Source organism: Staurois parvus, unplaced genomic scaffold (genome assembly GCF_062004578.1).
Source record: "Staurois parvus isolate SC_StPar_1 unplaced genomic scaffold, SC_StPar_1.0 ptg000845l, whole genome shotgun sequence".
Lineage (NCBI taxonomy): Eukaryota > Metazoa > Chordata > Amphibia > Anura > Ranidae > Staurois > Staurois parvus.
In genome coordinates, this window is record NW_028318641.1 from 1,167,395 (window position 1) to 1,188,675 (window position 21,281).

General features: G+C 44.1%; 1 protein-coding gene across 1 annotated transcript in view; it reads right to left on the reverse strand.

Moving 5' to 3' along the window:
• ALDH1A3 (aldehyde dehydrogenase 1 family member A3) overlaps positions 1 to 21,281 on the reverse strand; it is an 81,911-nt gene that overhangs the window by 7,143 nt on the left and 53,487 nt on the right. Inside the window, exons 8-11 of the mRNA XM_089655526.1 lie at positions 18,698 to 18,800; positions 15,034 to 15,218; positions 13,014 to 13,178; positions 10,673 to 10,830 (exon numbers count right to left, since the gene is read on the reverse strand). Coding sequence (XP_089511652.1) covers positions 10,673 to 10,830; positions 13,014 to 13,178; positions 15,034 to 15,218; positions 18,698 to 18,800 — 611 coding nt within the window. The remainder of the gene's footprint in view (positions 1 to 10,672; positions 10,831 to 13,013; positions 13,179 to 15,033; positions 15,219 to 18,697; positions 18,801 to 21,281) is intronic.

Genomic DNA, 21,281 nt, shown 5'->3' on the forward strand with positions numbered 1-21,281 from the left:
AGATTAGACATTCTTATAATATGTCAACAAAAGTTAGATTTTATTTCCATCATTTACACTTTCAAAATAACAGAAAACAAAAAAATGGCGTCTGCAAAAGTTTTTGCACCCTGCAGAGTTAATATCTTGTACTGCCCCCTTTGGCAAGTATCACAGCTTGTAAACGCTTTTTGTAGCCAGCCAAGAGTCTTTCAATTCTTGTTTGAGGTATCTTTGCCCATTCTTCCTTACAAAAGTCTTCCAGTTCTTTGAGATTTCTGGGCTGTCTGTCACGCACTGCTCTTTTAAGGTCTATCCATAGATTTTCAATTATGTTGAGGTCAGGAGATTGTGAAGGCCATGGCAAAACCTTCAGTTTACGCCTCTTGATGTAATCCCCCGTGGATTTCGAGGTGTGTTTAGGATCATTATCCATTTGTAGAAGCCATCCTCTCTTTAACTTCAGCTTTTTCACAGATGGCATCAAGTTACCATCCAAAATTTGCTGACATTTTATTGAATCCATTTTTCCTTCTACTCGTGAGATGTTCCCTGTGCCACTGGCTGCAACACAACCCCAAAGCATGATTGATCCAACCCCATGCTGAACAGTTGGACAGAGGTTCTTTTCATTAAATTCTGTGCCCCTTCTTCTCCAAACGTACCTTTGCTCATTCCGGCCAAAAAGTTTAATTTTAACCTCATCGGTCCACAGAACTTGTTTCCAAAATGCATCAGGCTTGTCTATATGTTCATTTGCAAAGTTCAAACGATGATTTTTGTGGTGAGGACGTAGAAGATGTTTTCTTCTGATGATTCTTCCATGAAGACCATATTTGTACAAGTATCTCTTTATAGTGGAATAGTGTACCACAACCCCAGTGTCTTCCAGATCTTTCTGGAGGGATCGTGCAGTCAAACGTGGGTTTTGAATTGTTTTTCTCACAATCCTGCGAGCTGTTCTGTCTGATATTTTTCTTGGTCTTCCAGATCTTGCTTTAACTTCCACTGTTCCTGATGACTGCCATTTCTTAATTACATTCTGAACAGAGGATATTGACATCTGAAAACGCTTTGCTATCTTCTTATAGCCTTCTCCAGCTTTGTGAGAGTCAGCTATTTTCAGTTTCAGTTTTCTAGACAACTGCTTAGAAGAACCCATGGTGCTGATTGTTGGGGCAAGGTCAGATGAGTCTGGGCATTTAAAACCTTTGAGATTGACATCGCCTGGTCTTCCCAGACGATGATTGAGAACAATCCATGACACTGGCAGGTCTCAGCTTGGCAAAGGGGGCAGTGCATGCTATAAATTCTGCAGGGTGCCCAAACTTTTTTTTGTTTTCTGTTATTTTGAAAGTGTAAATGATGGAAATAAAATATAACTTTTGTTGACATATTATAAGAATGTCTAATCTGTAATTTGATGCCTTTTGGAGATTCTTCCATCTTTCCTTGGCTTCTTTATGTACATTAATACAAATTTTTTGCTGGGGTGCCCAAACTTTCGATCCCCACTGTACTATGCCAGACCCATATGCATGCATCATACATACTAGGGGGGTACAACTGGGGGGGGGGGGGGAATGGTGGAGAAGGATCTGGGGGTTCTGGTAGATCACAAGCTTAATAATGGCAGCAATGCCAAGCTGCGGGTTCTAAAGCGAGCAAAATCCTCTCTTGTATTAGTAGAGGTATAGACTCCAGAGAGAGATATCATTCCCCCGGTACAAATCATTAGTAAGACCTCATCTGGAATATGCAGTTCAGTTTTGGGCATCAATTCACAAAAAGAACATTGGGGAACCGGAGAAAGTACAGAGAAGGGCAACCAAACTCATACGAGGCATGGAGGAGCTCAGCTATGAGGAAAGATTAGAGGAACTGAATGTATTCTCTCCTGAGAAGAGGAAAGTAAGGGGGGATATGATCACCATGTAGAATACATAAGGGGGGATATGATCTCCATGTATAATACATAAGGGGGGGGGATATGATCTCCATGTATAATACATAATGGAGGATATGATCTCCATGTATAATACATAATGGAGGATATGATCTCCATGTATAATACATAATGGAGGATATGATCTCCATGTATAATACATAAGGGGGGATATGATCACCATGTATAATTCATAAGGAGGGGATATGATCTCCATGTATAATACATAAGGGGGGATATGATCTCCATGTATAATACATAAGGGGGGATATGATCCCCATGTATAATACATAAGGGGGGATATGATCTCCATGTATAATACACAAGGGGGATATGATCTCCATGTATAATGCATAAGGAGGGATATGATCTCCATGTATAATACATAAGGGGGGGTATGATCTCCATGTATAAAACATAAGGGGGGAATATGATCACCATGTATAATACACAAGGGGGGATATGATTTCCATGTATAATACAGAGGGGGATATGATCTCCATGTATAATACATAAGGGGGGATATGATCTCCATGTATAATACATAAGGGGGATATAATCACCATGTATAATACATAAGGGGGATATGATCACCATGTATAATACATAAGGGGGGATATGATCTCCATGTATAAATACATAAGGGGGGATATGATCTCCATGTATAAATACATAAGGGGGGATATGATCTCCATGTATAATACATAAGGGGGGATATGATCTCCATGTATAATACATAAGGGGGGATATGATCTCCATGTATAATACACAAGGGGGGATATGATCTCCATGTATAAATACATAAGGGGGGATATGATCTCCATGTATAAATACATAAGGAGGGATATGATCTCCATGTATAATACATAAGGGGGGATATGATCTCCATGTATAATACATAAGGGGGGATATGATCACCATGTATAATTCATAAGGGGGGGATATGATCTCCATGTATAATACATAATGGAGGATATGATGTCCATGTATAATACACAAGGGGGGATATGATCACCATGTATAATACATAAGGGGGGATATGATCACCATGTATAATACATAAGGGGGATATGATCACCATGTATAATACATAAGGGGGGATATGATCACCATGTATAATACATAAGGGGGGGATATGATCTCCATGTATAATACATAAGGGGGGATATGATCTCCATGTATAATACATAAGGGGGGGATATGATCACCATGTATAATACACAAGGGGGGGGGGGATATGATCTCCATGTATAATACACAAGGGGGGGGGATATGATCTCCATGTATAATACATAAGGGGGGATATGATCTCCATGTATAATACATAAGGGGGATATGATCTCCATGTATAATACATAAGGGGGGATATGATCTCCATCTCCATGTATAATACATCAGGGGGGATATGATAACCATGTATAGTACATAAGGGGGGATATGATCTCCATGTATAATACATAAGGGGGGATATGATCTCCATGTATAATACATAAGGGGGGGGATATGATCTCCATGTATAATACATAAGGGGGGATATGATCTCCATGTATAATACATAAGGGGGGATATGATAACCATGTATACTACATAAGGAGGGATACGATCTCCATGTATAATACATAAGGGGGGGTATGATCTCCATGTATAATACATAAGGGGGGATATGATCTCCATGTATAATACATAAGGGGGGATATGATCTCCATGTATAATACATAAGGGGGGTATGATCTCCATGTATAAATACATCAGTGGTTCATATAGTGAACTCGGTGTAGTTATTCACCCTGAGGTCATCACAGAGGACAAGGGGGCGCTCTTTACTTCTGGAGGGAGAAAGCTTTAATCTACAAACACGGAAAGGTTTCTTCACAGTGAGAGCTGTGAAAATGTGGAATAGACTCCGTCAAGAGTTGGTTGTGGCCAGCTCAGTGGATTGCTGTAGGAAAGTCCTGGATTCTTTCTTGGATACACAGAATATAACTGGATATAACATTTATAGGTGACGTTGATCCAGGGAATATCCGATTGCCTCTCGGAGGATCAGGAAGGACTTTTTTCCCTGCAGGAGCAAATTGGATCATGCTTTGCTGGGTTTTTTGCCTTCCTCTGGATCAACTGTGGGTGTAGGATTATAACTCTTTTTTTTTTTGTTCAGTGGTTGAACTGGATGAACTTTTGTCTTTTTTCAGCCAGATTAACTATGTAACCATTGATTACAAACCGGCTTAAAATTACACTAACTCCTTGGTGCTGAGCACACGCAAATATGTAATGTAAACAACAGATGTGCTGTGAGCGATCGCCCTGCATGCTCCCGGCACGTTTACCGGTGCCCCACGGAAAGGTTGCAATCGCTACTTGCAGTTGGGAGCTTTCCAATCATGTAATCGCTATGACAGCCAATCACAGCAGTCACATGACCCTAAGACCTGGCCCACCGTCCCATAAAGGGCCAGCAGGCGCCAGCGCCAGCGCCAAGGGGCTAAACTCGGGTTTAAGAAAAAGTTCTATTGAAGTTTGTATTCTACACTCAGAAATGTCTGTTCTACTGTACCCTGCTTCCTCCAAACCTCCAAATTCCTTTTTTTTTTGCTGCTGTGATCTATTTTCCTGTTAGAGGGTGGCTACCCATATGGAAGAAAAATATTTTATATATATATATATATATATATATATATATATCTTCCCAAATATATTGCAGCGCTTTACATATATATATATTTAAATAAATAAATATATATATATGAACATTTTTTATATGCTACAAAATATATGAAAAGTATTTTTAAAAACATTGTTTTTAAATATATTCTTCAGATTTTTTTGCAACATATAAAAAAGTAATTTTATCATATATTTTTGCATACAGTATATTTGTAAATGCATTCCAAAAATGTAGATTTGTATTTTTAAAGACATACAGGATATTTGAAATGTATTTTTAAATATATTTTTCATATGTTTTGAAATAAAAACGCATTTCAACATACAGTGTGTATATATATACAGTCATGGCCGAAATTGTTGGCACCCTTGATATTTCTCCAGGAAATCATGTATTTCTCACGAAACGTATTGCATTAACACATGTTTTGCTATACACATGTTTATTCCCTTTGTGTGTATTGGGACAAAACAAAAAAAGGGAGGAAAGAAAGCAAATTCGACATAATGTCACACAAACCTCCAAAAATGGGCTGGACAAAAGTATTGGCACCCTTTCACAACTGCGGATAAATAAGAATGTTACAAGCATGTGATGCTCCTGTAAACTCACCTGGGGCAAGTAACAGGTGTGGGCAATATAGAAATCACACCTGAAAGCAGATAAAAAGGAGAGACGTTCACTTAACCTTTGCATTGTGTGTCTGTCTGTGCCACACTAAGCATGGACAACAGAAAGAGGAGACGAGAACTGTCTGAGGACCTGAGAACCAAAATTGTGGCAAAATATCAACAATCTCAAGGTTACAAGTCCATCTCCAGAGAACTAGATTTGCCTTTGTCCACAGTGCGCAACATTATCAAGAAGTTTGCAACCCATGGCACTGTAGCTAATCTCCCTGGTCGTGGACGGATGAGGAAAATTGATGAAAGATTGCAACGCAGAATAGTCCGGATGGTGGATAAGCAGCCCCAAACATGTTCCAAAGACATTCAAGCTGTCCTGCAGGCTCAGGGAGCATCAGTGTCAGCGCGAACTATCCGTCGACATTTAAATGAAATGAAACGCTATGGCAGGAGACCCAGGAGGACCCCACTGCTGACACAGAGACATAAAAAAGCAAGACTACAGTTTGCCAAAATGTACTTGAGTAAGCCAAAAGCCTTCTGGGAAAACGTCTTGTGGACAGATGAGACCAAGATAGAGCTTTTCGGTAAAGCACATCATTCTACTGTTTACCGAAAACGGAATGAGGCCTACAAAGAACAAAACACAGTACCTACGGTAAAATATGGTGGAGGTTCAATGATGTTTTGGGGTTGTTTTGCTGCCTCTGGCACTGGGTGCCTTGACTGTGTGCAAGGCATCATGAAATCTGAGGATTACCAAAGGATTTTGGGTCGCACTGTAGGGCCCAGTGTCAGAAAGCTGGGTTTGCGTCCAAGATCCTGGGTCTTCCAGCAGGACAATGACCCCAAACATACGTCAAAAAGCACTCAGAAATGGATGGCAAAGAAGCGCTGGAGAGTTCTGAAGTGGCCAGCAATGAGCCCAGATCTAAATCCCATTGAACACCTGTGGAGAGATCTTAAAATTGCTGTTGGGAAAAGGTGTCCTTCCAATAAGAGAGACCTGGAGCTGTTTGCAAAGGAAGAGTGGTCCAAAATTCCGGGTGAGAGGTGTCAGAAGCTTATTGATGGTTATAGGAAGCGACTGATTTCAGTTATGTTTTCCAAAGGGTGTGCAACCAAATATTAAGTTAAGGGTGCCAATACTTTTGTCCAGCCCATTTTTGGGGTTTTGTGTGACATTATGTCATATTTGCTTTTCTGCCTCTGTTTTATATTTGTTCCAATACATACAAAGGGAATAAACATGTGTATAGCAAAACATGTGTTAATGCAATACCTTTTTTGTGTGAAATACTTGATTTTCAGGAAAAATATCAAGGGTGCCAACAATTTCGGCCATGACTGTATATATATATGTTGAAATATATTGAATATGGCCAAAATTGTAGCATTTCAAATTTGTCAATATATTTGGCAAGAATATTTTTAAAATATATTTCAGATATATTTTTCTTCCATATGGGTACGTTCATTCTTCATGGCCCCACTGTATGTAGGAACCTAGCCACCCTCTCTTGTTCTTTCCTAAGATGGGCTATGGGAATTGTAGTGTGCATAAAGCAGTATACATGACCCAAATTAACATGCAGGATTCTGATGTAAGAGCCTGCAGCATAGAAACGCTCATAGTAATGAATGGCTGTACACAAGCTGTACGTGGATATACGCTGTTCTTGCTCATGCATACTCCAGAATTTATGCCCATGCTCTGTCCCACTTACAGTATATGTAGTTTTTATATCTTGTATTGACCTGCATCATGTTATTATTGTTTTGTAGTATGCTGACATCTAGTGGTGGTCTTGCGCCGCAGCTATGCGATTTTGGTTTCTCCCCCTGTTCTTCCTTCCTGTTTTGTGCTAGTTAGTTCAATCTTAGCTAGATCCTACTTGTTTCTTCCATGCTTCTTCAGTTAGTCCCAGACACAGGGCTTAGTAAAATGTCTTCTTCACTTCAAAGACTGGGAACATATCCTCTGTGCTGCAAATGTTTGAAATAAAACTGTTTGGGGTTCAATTTTTATGCTTTATTAAAGAGTTAGGCTACATTCACACCATACGTGCAGAAAAACTGATGGAAACTGATGCACAGATTTCATTTGCAGAGACATCAGTTTTCATGCGTGCTTCAATTCGTTTTTACAGTGCCTTGAAATTTTCCACATTTTGTCATGTAACAACCAAAACCGTCAATGTATTTTATTGGGATTTATGTGATAAACCAACACAAAGTGGCACATAATTGTGAAGTGGAAGGAAAATGATAAATGTTTTTCAAAATTCTTTACAAATAAATATGTGAAAAGTGTGGCCTCCCCCCCACCAAAAAAAAAAGATTAATTGTCAGCAGCTACAAGCTTTTTTTTTTAAGTCCGCGGAGGTGCGAAAAAACCAAAAACCCCGTAAGTGAACAAAAAACGTGCAAGTGCAAAACACCAACACAAAAAAGTGCACTTAGGGGTGTGCTTTAGTCCACCCCCCAAAGGGGAAGGACCTCTACCCCGATCCCCCAGGGTGTGAGGCTCCTGGCAGGGACTGAGGTCTCCACATGGTCCACCTGGGCAAAAGACCTGGAGGACCCCTTTCCTTGTGGCTAGCCAAAGCCAACCACCAAGTACTGGGCCAGGGGGCTCTCCCGAAGAGAGACCCCCCCCCCAGGAACAGGGAAGAAAGGAACCAAAAGGCCACACATCCTCCCCCTAGACTTCAGGGTAGGCCTGAGGACCCACACCCTACCATCTGTGAGAAAAAAACACACACACGTAAGTACCGTATTTGCCGGCGTATAAGACGACTGGGCGTATAAGACGACCCCCCTACTTTTCCTGCTAAAATGTAGTGTTTGGGCTATACTCGCCGTATAAGACTACCCCTCTTCCAATGCACACCAGTGGGAGGAATAGTGCCCCATCATTGGTATCAGTGGAAGGAATAGTGCCCCATCATTGGTATCAGTGGGAGGAATAGTGCCCCATCATTGATGTCAGTGGGAGGAATAGTGCCCCATCATTGGTGTCAGTGGAAGGAATAGTGCCCCATCATTGGTATCAGTGGGAGGAATAGTGCCCATCATTGGTATCAGTGGGGGGAATAGTGCCCCATCATTGGTATCAGTGGGAGGAATAGTGCCCCATCATTGGTATCAGTGGAAGGAATAGTGCCCCATCATTGGTATCAGTGGGAGGAATAGTGTCCCATCATTGGTGTCAGTGGGAGGAATAGTGCCCCATCATTGGTGTCAGTGGGAGGAATAGTGCCCCATCATTGGTGTCAGTGGGAGGAATAGTGCCCCATCATTGGTATCAGTGGGAGGAATAGTGCCCCATCATTGATGTCAGTGGGAGGAATGGTGTCCCATCATTGGTGTCAGTGAGGGGTGGAATAGTGCCCCATCGTTGGTGTCAGTGGGGGGGGGAATAGTGCCCCATCGTTGGTGTCAGTGGGGGGGAGGAATAGTGCCCCATCGTTGGTGTCAGTGGGAGGAATAGTGCCCCATCGTTGGTATCAGTGGGAGGAATAGTGCCCCATCATTGGTATCAGTGACACCAATGATGGGGCACTATTCCTCCCACTGAGACTTGCTGACCCTGTTCTCGTATGGTGCTGCTGCAGCCAGCATATGTGGTTGCAGCAGCACCTCTACACAGAACACTTACCTGCTGCTCCGGCACTCAATTTTCGCGGGGCCGCTCGGCTCCGCCCCCTCGCTGGTGATTGGCCGCCTGTGTGCCTTTCCTGAGCTACAGTTCTGGCGGCCAATCACCGGTGAGGAGGCGGAGCCGAGCAGCCGCACGAACATCCAGTGGCCGAACTGAAGGAGACGCCGCGCTTCCTGGACCGGATCGTCGTGGGACTGGATCCAGGTAAGAGACATCAGCCCCTGCAAACCCCTGTACTTAATGCCGCAGCCCCCCTAACATGTGTACCGGCGTATAAGACGACCCCCGACTTTTGAGAAGATTTTCAAGGGTCAAAAAGTCGTCTTATACGCCGGCAAATACGGTACTGTAGTTGCTGACTTTTAATACTAGGGCACATACCTGTCCAGGGATCCAGCGCTGTCCTCACCCCGACCAGGTGCTGGCACCACCATCTTGACTAAGGGTTTCTACTGCACATGCACTTTGTGAATGCGCTGCAGTCCTCTGGGACCTGTGGAGTGTGTCAGAGGGTTGCGAGTGGCCGAACTTCTGGCTCAGTCTGCCGGCACGAACTGAGCCAGAAGTAAGAGCAGGTACCTGTCAAAACCAGGTACCCGCTCTGCACACCCCCCAAAAAGGTGCCAAATATGGCAGCCAAGGGTGGGGGAGGGGTGGCAGAAAAAGTGGAGCTTCCACGTTTGGGTGGAACTCTGCTTTAAGGTGTTTTATCTTAATGCATTTAATGCATTAAGGTAAAACACCTTCTATTGAAGAGCATCCCTCCCTCATCCGCCTTATACTTACCTGAGCCGGATCTCCATCTAGCGATATGCATGAGAACAGTGGCTCTCCCGACTCTGTCCCTACTCACTGGGCAGATTGATAGCAGTGGGAGTCACTTGCTCCCACTCCCGTCAATAAAATCCAGTGACGAGCAAGCATAGACCACAGCCACTTTAATGGTAAGATCACCACGTTAAAAAAAGGAATATAAGTGTGAAAAAAGAAAACTAATGCAGTCATCACATCGAAGGACCAGTAAGCTGCAATAATATGCATTTTAACCAAACGGTCGAGTATCTGGCTGCTCTTTGCTGAATTAACACATTATTATTATTATACAGAATTTATATACATTATTATTATTATACAGGATTTATATTATTATTATTATACAGGATTTATATGGCGCCAACAGTTTTCTCAGCGCTTTACAATATAACGGGAGACAATACAGCAACAATACAGTTCAATACAAGAGGGATAGGAGGGCCCTGCTCCTTGAGGAACATGTTCCAAAAGACCCCCATCTGCAATAAAATCCCACTGGGGGTCTTTTTGGTACATAATATACATTTTTGTTCTTGGGTTTAGATACATTTTTAAATTAAATTCCATCTCCCCACTTCCCCCCACTGTCTAAAATGACAATTTTTTTTTTAAACTTTTTTTTCCTTTGTTTGCCTAGGTGATATGTTCATTCACAAACTCGCCCAGCCAGGACATTTATGCTCCATTCATGGGGCTGGAATAGGCAGCCAGCAACCAATAACGCCAACAACAAAGATGGCGGTGTGGGACCCAGCCTGTGACAGCACTGGAGCGGATGACAGCGGGGCAACACTGGATTCGCTAGCTTGGTGAGTTTGTGAATTGGGAGGGGCATGAGTGGTGGGGAGTAAAGTTCTTCTATAATAAACCTGTAAGAATACCTGAACTGACATTGCATAACTGACCACTATTATATATAAACCGCTCATCAGCAGGGATGTCACATGTCCTCTAATGTCAGTGACACCAATACTCACCATACTGTTCCAGACTGCAGGGCAGAGGCCACACTCAATGCTTTATCCAGGCTCTCAGTGAAGACGGCGGCTGTCAGTCCGTACTCCGTGTTGTTGGCCCTCTTGATCACATCCTCTGTGCTTTTAAATTTCAGAATGGATTGGACGGGTCCGAAGATCTGCAGGATATACAATGCGAGATTAACTGATAGTTACCGATACCGGCCCACAGAAAGACGGTTACACTAAACAGGTTATTCCATCCCGGGAATTTTTTCACCAGTGTTCCAGTTTGGATTAAATTCCAACTCTGGGAACAAAAAAAAATGGACTGACCACTGCTGCCACTCAATGTGAGCCGCCCATCAGGAGTGATGACATGTGAGTATAGGGGTGGGGGAGGGGATAAGTTAAAGATAGTAGAGAGAACCTTTAATTAAAAACATTATTCAAAACATTAACGATAACATATAAAGCCATTTAGAACTCTGCCCCAAATTAACATCACTGGTCTTGTCTCCAAATACCACCCAAACCATCCTCTCTGCTCCTTGCAAGATCTCCTGCTCTCTAGCTCACTTGCCTCCTCCTTCCATGCTCGTCTCCAGGACTTCTCCAGAGCTTCCCCCATCCTCTGGAACTCTCTACCCCAATTTATCAGACTGTCACCTACTCCGCTCACTTTTAGGCGATCTCTGAAAACCTATCTATTCAGGGAAGCCTATCCTGCCCTCGGCTAATAATGGAATCTTCTACTCTTCCAACCAGTCCATCCCCCACAGATACTACCTTTTGTACCACTAGCCCCTCCCTCTTAGATTGTAAGCTCCCAGGATCAGGGCCCTCCTATCCCTCTTGTATTGAACTGTATTGTTGCTGTATTGTCTCCCGTTATATTGTAAAGCGCTGAGCAAACTGTTGGCGCCATATAAATCCTGTATAATAATAATAATAATTAAATGGATGCTGAAACTTTCAAAAAATGTTTTAGCAGTTTAAGATTGTGTCGACATTTTGCATGTGCAGCATCCCAAGGCAAGATGTAATCGCCATTGATTTAACACTTGACTTTGCTAGCCATAGTGCTACGGCTATTGGCATTTTAGGGGCCTGTGTTTATGGCCTTCTCATCATGTCACACACGTATTGCATTCTAATGTCTATGGGAAATCAAACCCCGCATGAAGCTGCTCAGGTGAATGTTAAAAAGATCAACTGCACCTCTCAATGAATCTTGAATGATTGCACAAGCATCTCAAAGTGAAGCAAAAACAAAACAAAATTATATATATATATATATATATATATATATATATATATATCACACTCCTAGATAGCTGGGGGGAGCTAGATACTAATTGTTAGGCAGAGGCAGCCTGGTTCAACAGTCAGAGAGAGGGAGGTCAAATTGTGGTCAGGGCTGAGAGGTTCTGCAGGCCAGCCCCTCTGGAATTTTGCCCTGTTCTACAACTTTGGAGAAAGGTCTAGGAGCAGTGGGCAGATCTGAAGAGTGACTGGCTTGTACTCTTAGAGGATCCTGGCCAATCCCAACAGGAGACTTGGCAAGGAGCCAGGACAACCTTTAAGAATAGCTGAGCCTGCTCAGCTGCAGGAGAGTTTGGGTGGAAGAGAGAGAGAAGGATGTAAGACTGGAGGCAGGAGTCTGTGAGGGGGCCCAGATGGAGAGAGGCTAACCTGCAGGCAGAGGACCTTGGAGGACTGAAAACCTGGGACTTCACCGGCTCTCTGAGAAAGGATCACCTGTGTAGCAGGGAAGGAGCGGCCCAGCTAGCAGGCCTGGTAGCAGCCCCCGACCCACCAGCAGCACAGGAGAGGGACCAAGTGAGTAAACCTGCACCCCCTGGACCCAGTAAGGGGAAAGGAGCACTCTAGTGGAAAACTGGATTTGCAATCTTATCCGGGACTGTTTCACACTGCAGTGGTAGGCACTGGATCCCCTGCCCAGGGATTCACTCAGTACAGCTAGATGAGGAGAGGAGTCATCTGGGGTCTGAGGTGGTATTACGGGAAATGCTGGCTAGCTCTCCAGAAGAGAAATTTTGCAATAGAGACATTATTATACAGGATTTATATAGCGCCAACAGTTTGCTCAGCGCTTTAAAAAATAATGGGAGACAATACAGTTCAATACAAGAGGGTTAGGAAGGCTGACGTACATAGTTGCTAAGTAGTTTGTCCTCATTTGCCATTTCCCTGGGCATTCCATACACCCCTTACCCCATCCAAGTTCTAAATCCTACCATGTATCACTTTTCAGATAGGAGGTAGAGCCTTCTACCTGCATGAAAAAAAGACTATCTGGGACACTTGACTGTAAATGGTGTGTGTTAGACTAGATTACCTCTTCCTTGGCAATCCTCATGTCGTCGGTCACTTCAGAGAAGACAGTCGGCTTAATGAAAAATCCTCGTTCCCCAACGGCAGAACCACCACACTCCAATTTGGCTCCTTCATCTTTCCCACTTTGTATGTATTCCAGAACTTTATCGAATTGCTCCTGGTCAACCTAAGAGGACCCAAAAGAAAAGTCACATTCACTATTAGGATCACTAGGGCAAGCACAATAAAGACCGCACTGGGAACACTCCAACTCAAGCTGACCAAGAAGACTCAAGTTGGCCAAAATACTTGACTCTAAGGGGGAGATTTGCTAAAAGTGGAGAGTGCAAAAATTTGGTGTTGCTCTGCTTAGAAACCAATCAGCTTCCAGGTATTGTCAAAGCTTAACGGAACAAGATGAAGTTAGAAGCTGATTGGCTGCCATGCACAGCTGCACCAGATTCTGAGTGCTCCGACTTTAGTAAATCTCCCTCTAAGAGGCATCAGGAATGGGGTTACAGGGTAGGGTTGCCTCCTCATCCCTTTAAAACCAAACACATATTATTTACATAGGTAAAGGCTAATTTAATGCGGATAAGGCTCTAATTAGCACTTTAATCAGCCACAGAACCTGTGAAATTAATATGTGTTTGGTTTTAAAGGGAAGAGGTGACAAGACAACCCTATTCCAGGATCAAGTAAATGGTAAGACAAAGTGAGCGCTCTTAGTATAGCAGCTGTAGCACTAAAGGTAACCATGTGATTCTTGATAAAACTGTATAAATAAAAACTGCAGCGCTAATAAAATAACTCATAGGATAATAGGATAATAAGTTAATAAAAGTTCATATAATAGGTATAGGTGAAGGATCCCCACTGTAGCAGAATTCAAATGCTTGTGCTCGGAAGTAACGGTAAAATTGCGCACTCACCAGAAGCGCATAGGTAATGCGCATATAAATGTATCCACCATGGACCGCTTAGGCAGGCGGGGTATGTCAGGCGTCTGGTGAACTTCCTTCAGGGTATGGGCCAGCACAGCAGTAAATCTTGGGATTTAAAGTGCAAATCTGCTCATCCAGAGGTCCCCTTTAGGATGGATGGGTGCTCAGCCTGGTTACAGGGCTTCCCTCCTCTGGGTGCTGGTTAGCTAAGGATCATCTGTAGGCTTAACAGCTCCAGGAAAGAGCCACAAAAGAAGTGCCCATAGTGTAGTACTGTAAAAAGCTTTTATTTCAAACGATATGGTAAAACATGGTATATAGTAATGTGGCGTTAATGCAGCACTGACCTGATTAAAAGATGGCCCATACCCTGAAGGAAGTTCACCAGACGCCTGACATACCCCACCTGCCTAAGTGGCCATGGTGGATACATTTATATGCGCATTACCTATGCGCTTCTGGTGAGTGCGCAATTTTACCGTTACTTCCAAGCACAAGCATTTGAATTCTGCTACAGTGGGGATCATTCACCTATACCTATTCCAGGATCAAATGTGGGCCATCCGAAGACCACCAGATTACTGACAGAAAATGGAAGGGGAGACTGGCACACTACACAGGGGTGTATTTACCACAAGGCAAACAAGGCATTTGCCTAGGGTGCCACCCCCCCAGAAGAAGACACACGTGGCAGGGATGGAGACCTGATGAGGCTCCGCCATGGAATTCAAGGAGGCTGCACGCTGCTGGAGGGTGTAAGCTTCCAGCACAAGGAAGGAAGACACTGGGATTGGCTCTGGGGATGGCAGGCTGCTTTCTGGAGAGATTAAGGTTAGTGCTGCGGGTGGGCCGTATTTGGCAGAGAGTGGCAGCGGGGTCCTGGGGGGGTTGTGGGGTTGGCAGAGAGTGGCGGGGGATCTTTGGTGCTGGCAGCGGTAGTGGGGGGGCACCCAAGTTTAGTGGCGACAAGTGTCGAGGGGGTTGGTGGTGGTGGTGGGCGCCCAATTTTAGTGTTGCCTAGGGCAGTAAAATACACCACTAACACTACAGTATATATATTTCTGTAAATGATATCCGTATATGTGGATCTGGCTATACCTGAGGACCATGCTCTGTTTTGAAATCAAATGGATCTCCAATTATCCGTCTCTTGGCATTGTCCACGCTGCGTCTCACAAACTCTGGGTACACAGATTCCTCCACGTAGACTCTAGAGGCTGCCGTGCAGCACTGGCCTTGGTTGAAGAAAACCCCTTGATGGGCACATTCTACAGCCAGCTCCACTGCAATACAGAGAACATTGGATTGGAATATTGGGAAATCATCTTCTACCATTAGTTATAGTAGAACTATAGGCATTTTTTTTCTATTTTGGATAGAGTAAGGGAGGGTTACAACCCCTGTCAGATTTTTTTTTTTTGCCATATGCGTCCCATTGGGGAGATTTCCCTTTACTTCCTAAGCCATAGCCAAAATAGGAAGTGAGAGGAAATCCCTGCAAATTAAGAGGCTCCATTGAGCTCCCCAGGTGACCAGATCTAGTGTCCCCATTGGACGATTCCCCCTCTTTTACTGTTCTGGGGACAACCCAAAATTTGGGGTTTTCTTTTACAAGTAAAGGGGGTGAATCTCCCTAAAGTTCCCTGGTCTCCTCCTCCCATGCCCGCCTCCAGGACCTCTCCAGGGTGTCACCCATCCTCTGGAACTCCTTGCCCCAACCCATCAGATTATCACCTACTCTCCTCCCCTTTAGGCGCACCCTGAAAACCCACCTCTTCAGGGAAGCCTACCCCACCCCCTGCTCAGCTGCCGACCTCCTCCACTCTTCCTACCACTCCATCCCCCACAGCTATCTCCTCCTGTGCCACCATCCCCTCCCTCCTAGATTGTAAGCTCGAAAGAGCAGGGCCCTCAATCCCCTCATGTTTTGCATTGTATTGGTATTGTTCTGTCACATGTTCTGTCCCCCTTTGTAATGTACAGCGCTGAGCAAACCATTGGCGCTTTATAAATACTGTATAATAATGGGAGCACAGACAACAATAAAATCCTGACAGGGGTTCTAATCCATCTCCAATACTAAAAAAGTTTTGCCTTTAGTTATAAATTAGAGCTGAACTCCAGGTATTGTATAGGTATGTTGGTCCAGTTTGGTACAATGTATGTATTCAGAGATCCTTGGAGAAACTGCAAGTCACTGTAGTAGTAATCACTACTGCTCTGATACATTGAAGCTGGCCACTCGGTAACATCCATTGGAACAATTGTTTATTGGCTACATAGCAAGATACAGCAGTAACATGCTAACGCGTTTCGACTGAAGCCTTACTTATAGCATGGGCACAACCCCATATACACGATCAGAAAAATATGAAAAATGCCACTTTTAAAGCGATCGAAAATGTGGAAAAAAAATTTTTTTGCGGCGGATCATTGTGAAAGTAGCCTTAAGGATGCCGGCGGGTTCCGGCTCCTTAACCACTTCCAGTCCGGACACTTTCCCCCCCCTTCCAGTCCGGACACTTTCACCTCCTTCCTGTCCAGGCCAATTTTCAGCTTTCAGGGCTATCACACTTTGAATGACAATTGCGCGGTCATGCAACACTGTACCCATATGAATTTTTTAGCATTTTTTTGAGACAGATAAAACTTTATTTTGGTGGTATTTATTCACCGCTGGGATTTTTATTTTTTTGCTATATAAATGAAAAAGTCCAAAAATTTTGAAAAAAAGTGTTTTTCTTTCTTCATAAATCTTGGCCAAAATGTATTCAGTTATCTTTTTAGTAAAAAAAAAACAAAAAAAACAAAATTAGTTAATAACCAAAAATTATAATTTTTCAAAACTTTTTTTACATTTTTATTGTATTTTTTATATCATTATTTATGTTTTTTTAACATACCGTCACCCTAGCAGTACAGTGTCACCATGGTGACACTGTGCTACTTGTGAGGGGTGATGAAGATTTTTTTTTTTTTACAGCCATAAAGGCTGTAAAAGCAATCATTTCTCCTTCTCTCTGGCTGCATTCCTGCAGCCATTGAGAAATATTGCGAGAGCTGTAATTGGTCACAGCTTGTCACATGGTACAAGGCTGTTGTGAATAGCCCTGTACAATGTGATCTCTGTGATCATTCACAGATTTCACTAGTAGTGAGCAATGATGTCAGGAAGTGACATCTTGCTTACTACTATTCATGTGATCACTGATTGGCCAATCAGTGATCACATGATCGGGACCTCACACAAAGGTCCCATACAGCGATCGGTGTTCTGCTGTGTCCTCCGGGCACCGGATCGCAGTGCCGCGTACTCCCAGGGAGTGCTCACAGGCTGCAGGTTTACAAACGGCAACCCGCTCCTGCACTGCTCCCGTCCGGCCGTTTATGTACATGGGCCGGACGGGAAGTGGTTAACAACCACCCCGCCATGCAACCCTTAACAACCAATGAATAGCTGGTTTAATTAGGAGCCAGTACCTAACGCATCCTTAACTACCAGCTACTTGCCGATATGTGCGTAACTCAACCCATTTAAGACGCTCTGTGCTTTTTAAAAAAAAAAACGCATGGCACATTTTAGAAGCGCTGCAGTGTGAAGGAAGCAGCCATAAGGAAGTGTTTTCTCTTCTAATGTTAGTAATGTAACAAATGTATGTAAGATCAAACCGCGCAAATCCCCAATCAACTGAAGTCACAAAGCTGCAAGTATATGAGAGGATATCGTCTCTTAAAAGGGCTCATAGATAATGGATGAAATTTTTAGGTTAATTTGACCACATATTACCAGAGGCGTCCCTAGGTAGGTGTGGGGGGTGCGCGCCGCACCGGGTGACACCTACCTCACGGGGTGACACCAGACCCGCTCCATGAAAAAGTTGTAAAGCAAGCCAACGATCCCCGCAGGATGGATCGGATCTGCGGACTGAGCATAATGGCTCAGAGTCCGATCCATTATGCTCCCCAATCCACAGATCCGATCCATTCTGAGGGGATCGTCGGCTTTCTTTACAACTTACCTTTTCATGGAGCTGGTCCTGTGTCACCCTGTATAGGTGACGATCCCCGCAGGATGGATCAGATCTGCGGACTGAGCATAATGGCTCAGAGTCCGATCCATTATGCTCCCCAATCCACAGATCCGATCCATTCTGAGGGGATCGTTGGCTTTCTTTACAACTTACCTTTTCATGGAGCGGGTCTTGTGTCACCCTGTATAGCTGACGATCCCCGCAGGATGGATCGGATCTGCGGATTGGGGAGCATAATGGATCAGACTCCATTATGCTCAATCCGCAGATTCCGATCCATCCTGCGGGGATCGTCGGCATGCAACCTATACGGGGTGACACAGGACCCGCTCCTTAAAAAGGTAAGTTGTAAAGCAAGCCGACGATCCCCGCAGGATGGATCGAATCTGCGGATTGAGCATAATGGATCGGAGTCCGAGCCATTATGCTCAATCCGCAGATCTGATCCATTCTGCGGGGATCGTCAGAGGGGGTGTCACCAAGTGTTACCGCACCGGGTGACCCAACCCTAGGGACACCCCTGCATATTACAGTTTTTTACACGTATTTATGATTACTGTACTCACTCAGTTTATTAAAAAAAATTTAAATTTTGATTGCCCTTCAGAGGGGTGAGGTTCTTCATTGGCATATGTATGCATTTATTTAGTTTAACTACAATATTAGAGTGTTTTATATTCAATTTTTGATCGCTTTTCAGGAACGTAACAAACGTATCGGATGTAACTCACGGTCTGCATCTGCGAACACAATACATGGATTTTTCCCGCCAAGTTCCAGGGTGACGCGCTTCAAATTGCTGGCAGAAGCTGCTTCTTTAATCAGTTTACCAACCTGTGTGCAGATTGAGGATATATCAACGTCAACGGAACGGCAATACCTGTGTCATCTACACACAATGACAAAACTCTGGTCTGGGGATCTGCTTGGATCGAACTATTCCCTATGTAGGTAGAGCAGTCATGAGCCCAATACAAAGCTGGCCACGGAACGCATTTTCAAGATGCTTGTTGCTGGACAATAAACCTCGAGTTAGGCTAGGCTCACACCAGTATGGTGCAATCTAGTGCGTGCGGACCTACGCTTTTTTTCATGCGTTCCTGTGCATTGTGTGAAGGGCAGCCCATTCATTATAATGGGTTTCCCTATCCACGAGAAACACGAAAAAAGAAAGTCTCTGACCTTATTTGTAAAATTGAGCCATGCTGAACCGCATGATGCTGCACCATGTGGTCTGGCAGGCATGGAAATGTGTGCGTTGGCCAATGCATGGGAGTGCCATTACAGAATCAGTTGCACCCCTACGTGCAGGGCCCGTGGATAAGGGGGTACCCCCAGTCCTCCTGTACGGGGCCCAGGCCAGCAGGGGAGTGAGTTGGGTGTGGGCAAGGAGGGTGATCGGTATGACAGGGGGGCAATAACTAGAACCGATCCCCTGTATGGTTCTCTCTCCATCAGCTGGCTTCTTCTCTCCCTCCTGCTGGCTTTCAACTGCTGCACAGAGAGGCATACAGGGGATCTATATGACACAAGATTTTTTCTAGCGTTTTCTCAAGCATTTGGTAACACGTTTTCTGCTGAAACAGCAGCTCTCCGCCCCTTTTTTTAGCAGCTCCCATCCCTTTTTTAGCAGCTCTCCTCACCTTTTTTGCAGCTCTCTGCCCCTTTTTTTAGCAGCTCTCCACCCCTTTTTTAGCAGCTCCGCCCCCTTTTTTAGCAGTTCTCCGCCCCCTTTTTAGCAGCTCTCCGCCCCCTTTCTTAGCAGCTCCCCTCTCCTTTTTTAGCAGCTCCCCTCTCCTTTTTTAGCAGCTCTCCGCCCCTTTTTTTAGCAGCTCTCCTCCCCTTTTTTTAGCAGCTCTCCGCCCCTTTTTTAGCAGCTCCCCTCTCCTTTTTTAGCAGCTCTCCACCCCTCTTTAGTAGCTCTCTGCCCCTCTTTTAGCAGCTCTCCGCCCCCTTTTTTAGCAGCTCCCCTCTCCTTTTTTAGCAGCTCTCCTCCCCTTTTTTAGTAGCTCTCCGCCCCTTTTTTTAGCAGCTCTTCCTCCCTTTTTTTAAGCAGCTCTCCACCCCTTTTTTTAGCGCTCTCCGCCCCTTTTTTTAGCAGCTCTCCACCCCTTTTTTAGCAGCACTCCACATCTTTAGTTGAAAAATGACTGAGAAAGGCTACAAAAATATACAATTCCACTCCAAAAAACGCTTGAAAACGTGACGCCTAGGTGTGAATGTAGCCTTACTGTCCCCAATACTTTCTGGCTCACGGATCCTGGGTACATGTGTCAAAGATCCTTGGATCCTGGTCAATGACTACTGAAGTGGGAGCATGGCTGCCAGGCAAACACTTTCAGAGGAGAGGTCAGCAATGGCAGCCTCCATGTTTTTTTGGTGACAGGTACTCTTTACCAATTTAATCCGAATTCTGGAAACTGTGAGGGTTGCTAATATTCAACAGAAATGACCTTCAGATATTTTGATATATTACTTTCTATAGACAGACAAACAACTTGACACTTCACCGCTCAAAAATGGTGGAGGCCCTCATCCTATGACAAAGTCAAGCAACTCAAACTGGAAGCGTAGGCGGTGCAGACCTCCTCGAATCGGAGAAATCCAGTACTAAAAAAATCAAAAACAGAGAGGGTGCAAACGCCTAGTGCATTATCTTTAGCACTTTATTAGGTGAAGCAAATAAAAAATATACTCACAAGCCCAATAGGCTGAAAGCATATAAACCACACGAGGCACGAAATACAGATGTCGCCTATCAACTCCAACTGGTGAATGGGTGTCTGAGCCAGCTGACGGGTTTCGGGGAACTGGCCCCCTTTCCTTCTTATGGCCTATAGCTTCCCCGAAACCCGTCAGCTGGCTCAGTCATCCATTCACCAGTTGGAGTTGTTAGGTGACGTCTATATTTAGTGCCTTGTGTGGTTTATATGCTTTCAGCCTATCGGCATGTGAGTATGTTTTTTATTTGCTTCATCTAATAGAAGTTAATGCAGTAGGCGTTTGTGCCCTCTCTGTTTTTGCTAGATTACTTTCTGTGCCTCTTCTGCTTTAAGGTTTTAAGGCATTCATTGAACCATGATTAAAATGATAATGAACCCTTTTTTTTTTAAAGAGGACGTCCAAAATGTAAACAATGGTTCTTTTTCTTTAAAGGGACTTATTGTACTCTGCTTGGTCCAGTTACCAAGCCACTAGCCTCTTGCCTGGGTGTGGGTGTCTCCCTAGCTAACTAGCTGCTAAGAAGGCACCTGTGTGCTTGTGGGTCCCACCATGTGTTACTAAACCTGGACCCTGCATCACTATATCTGGTCT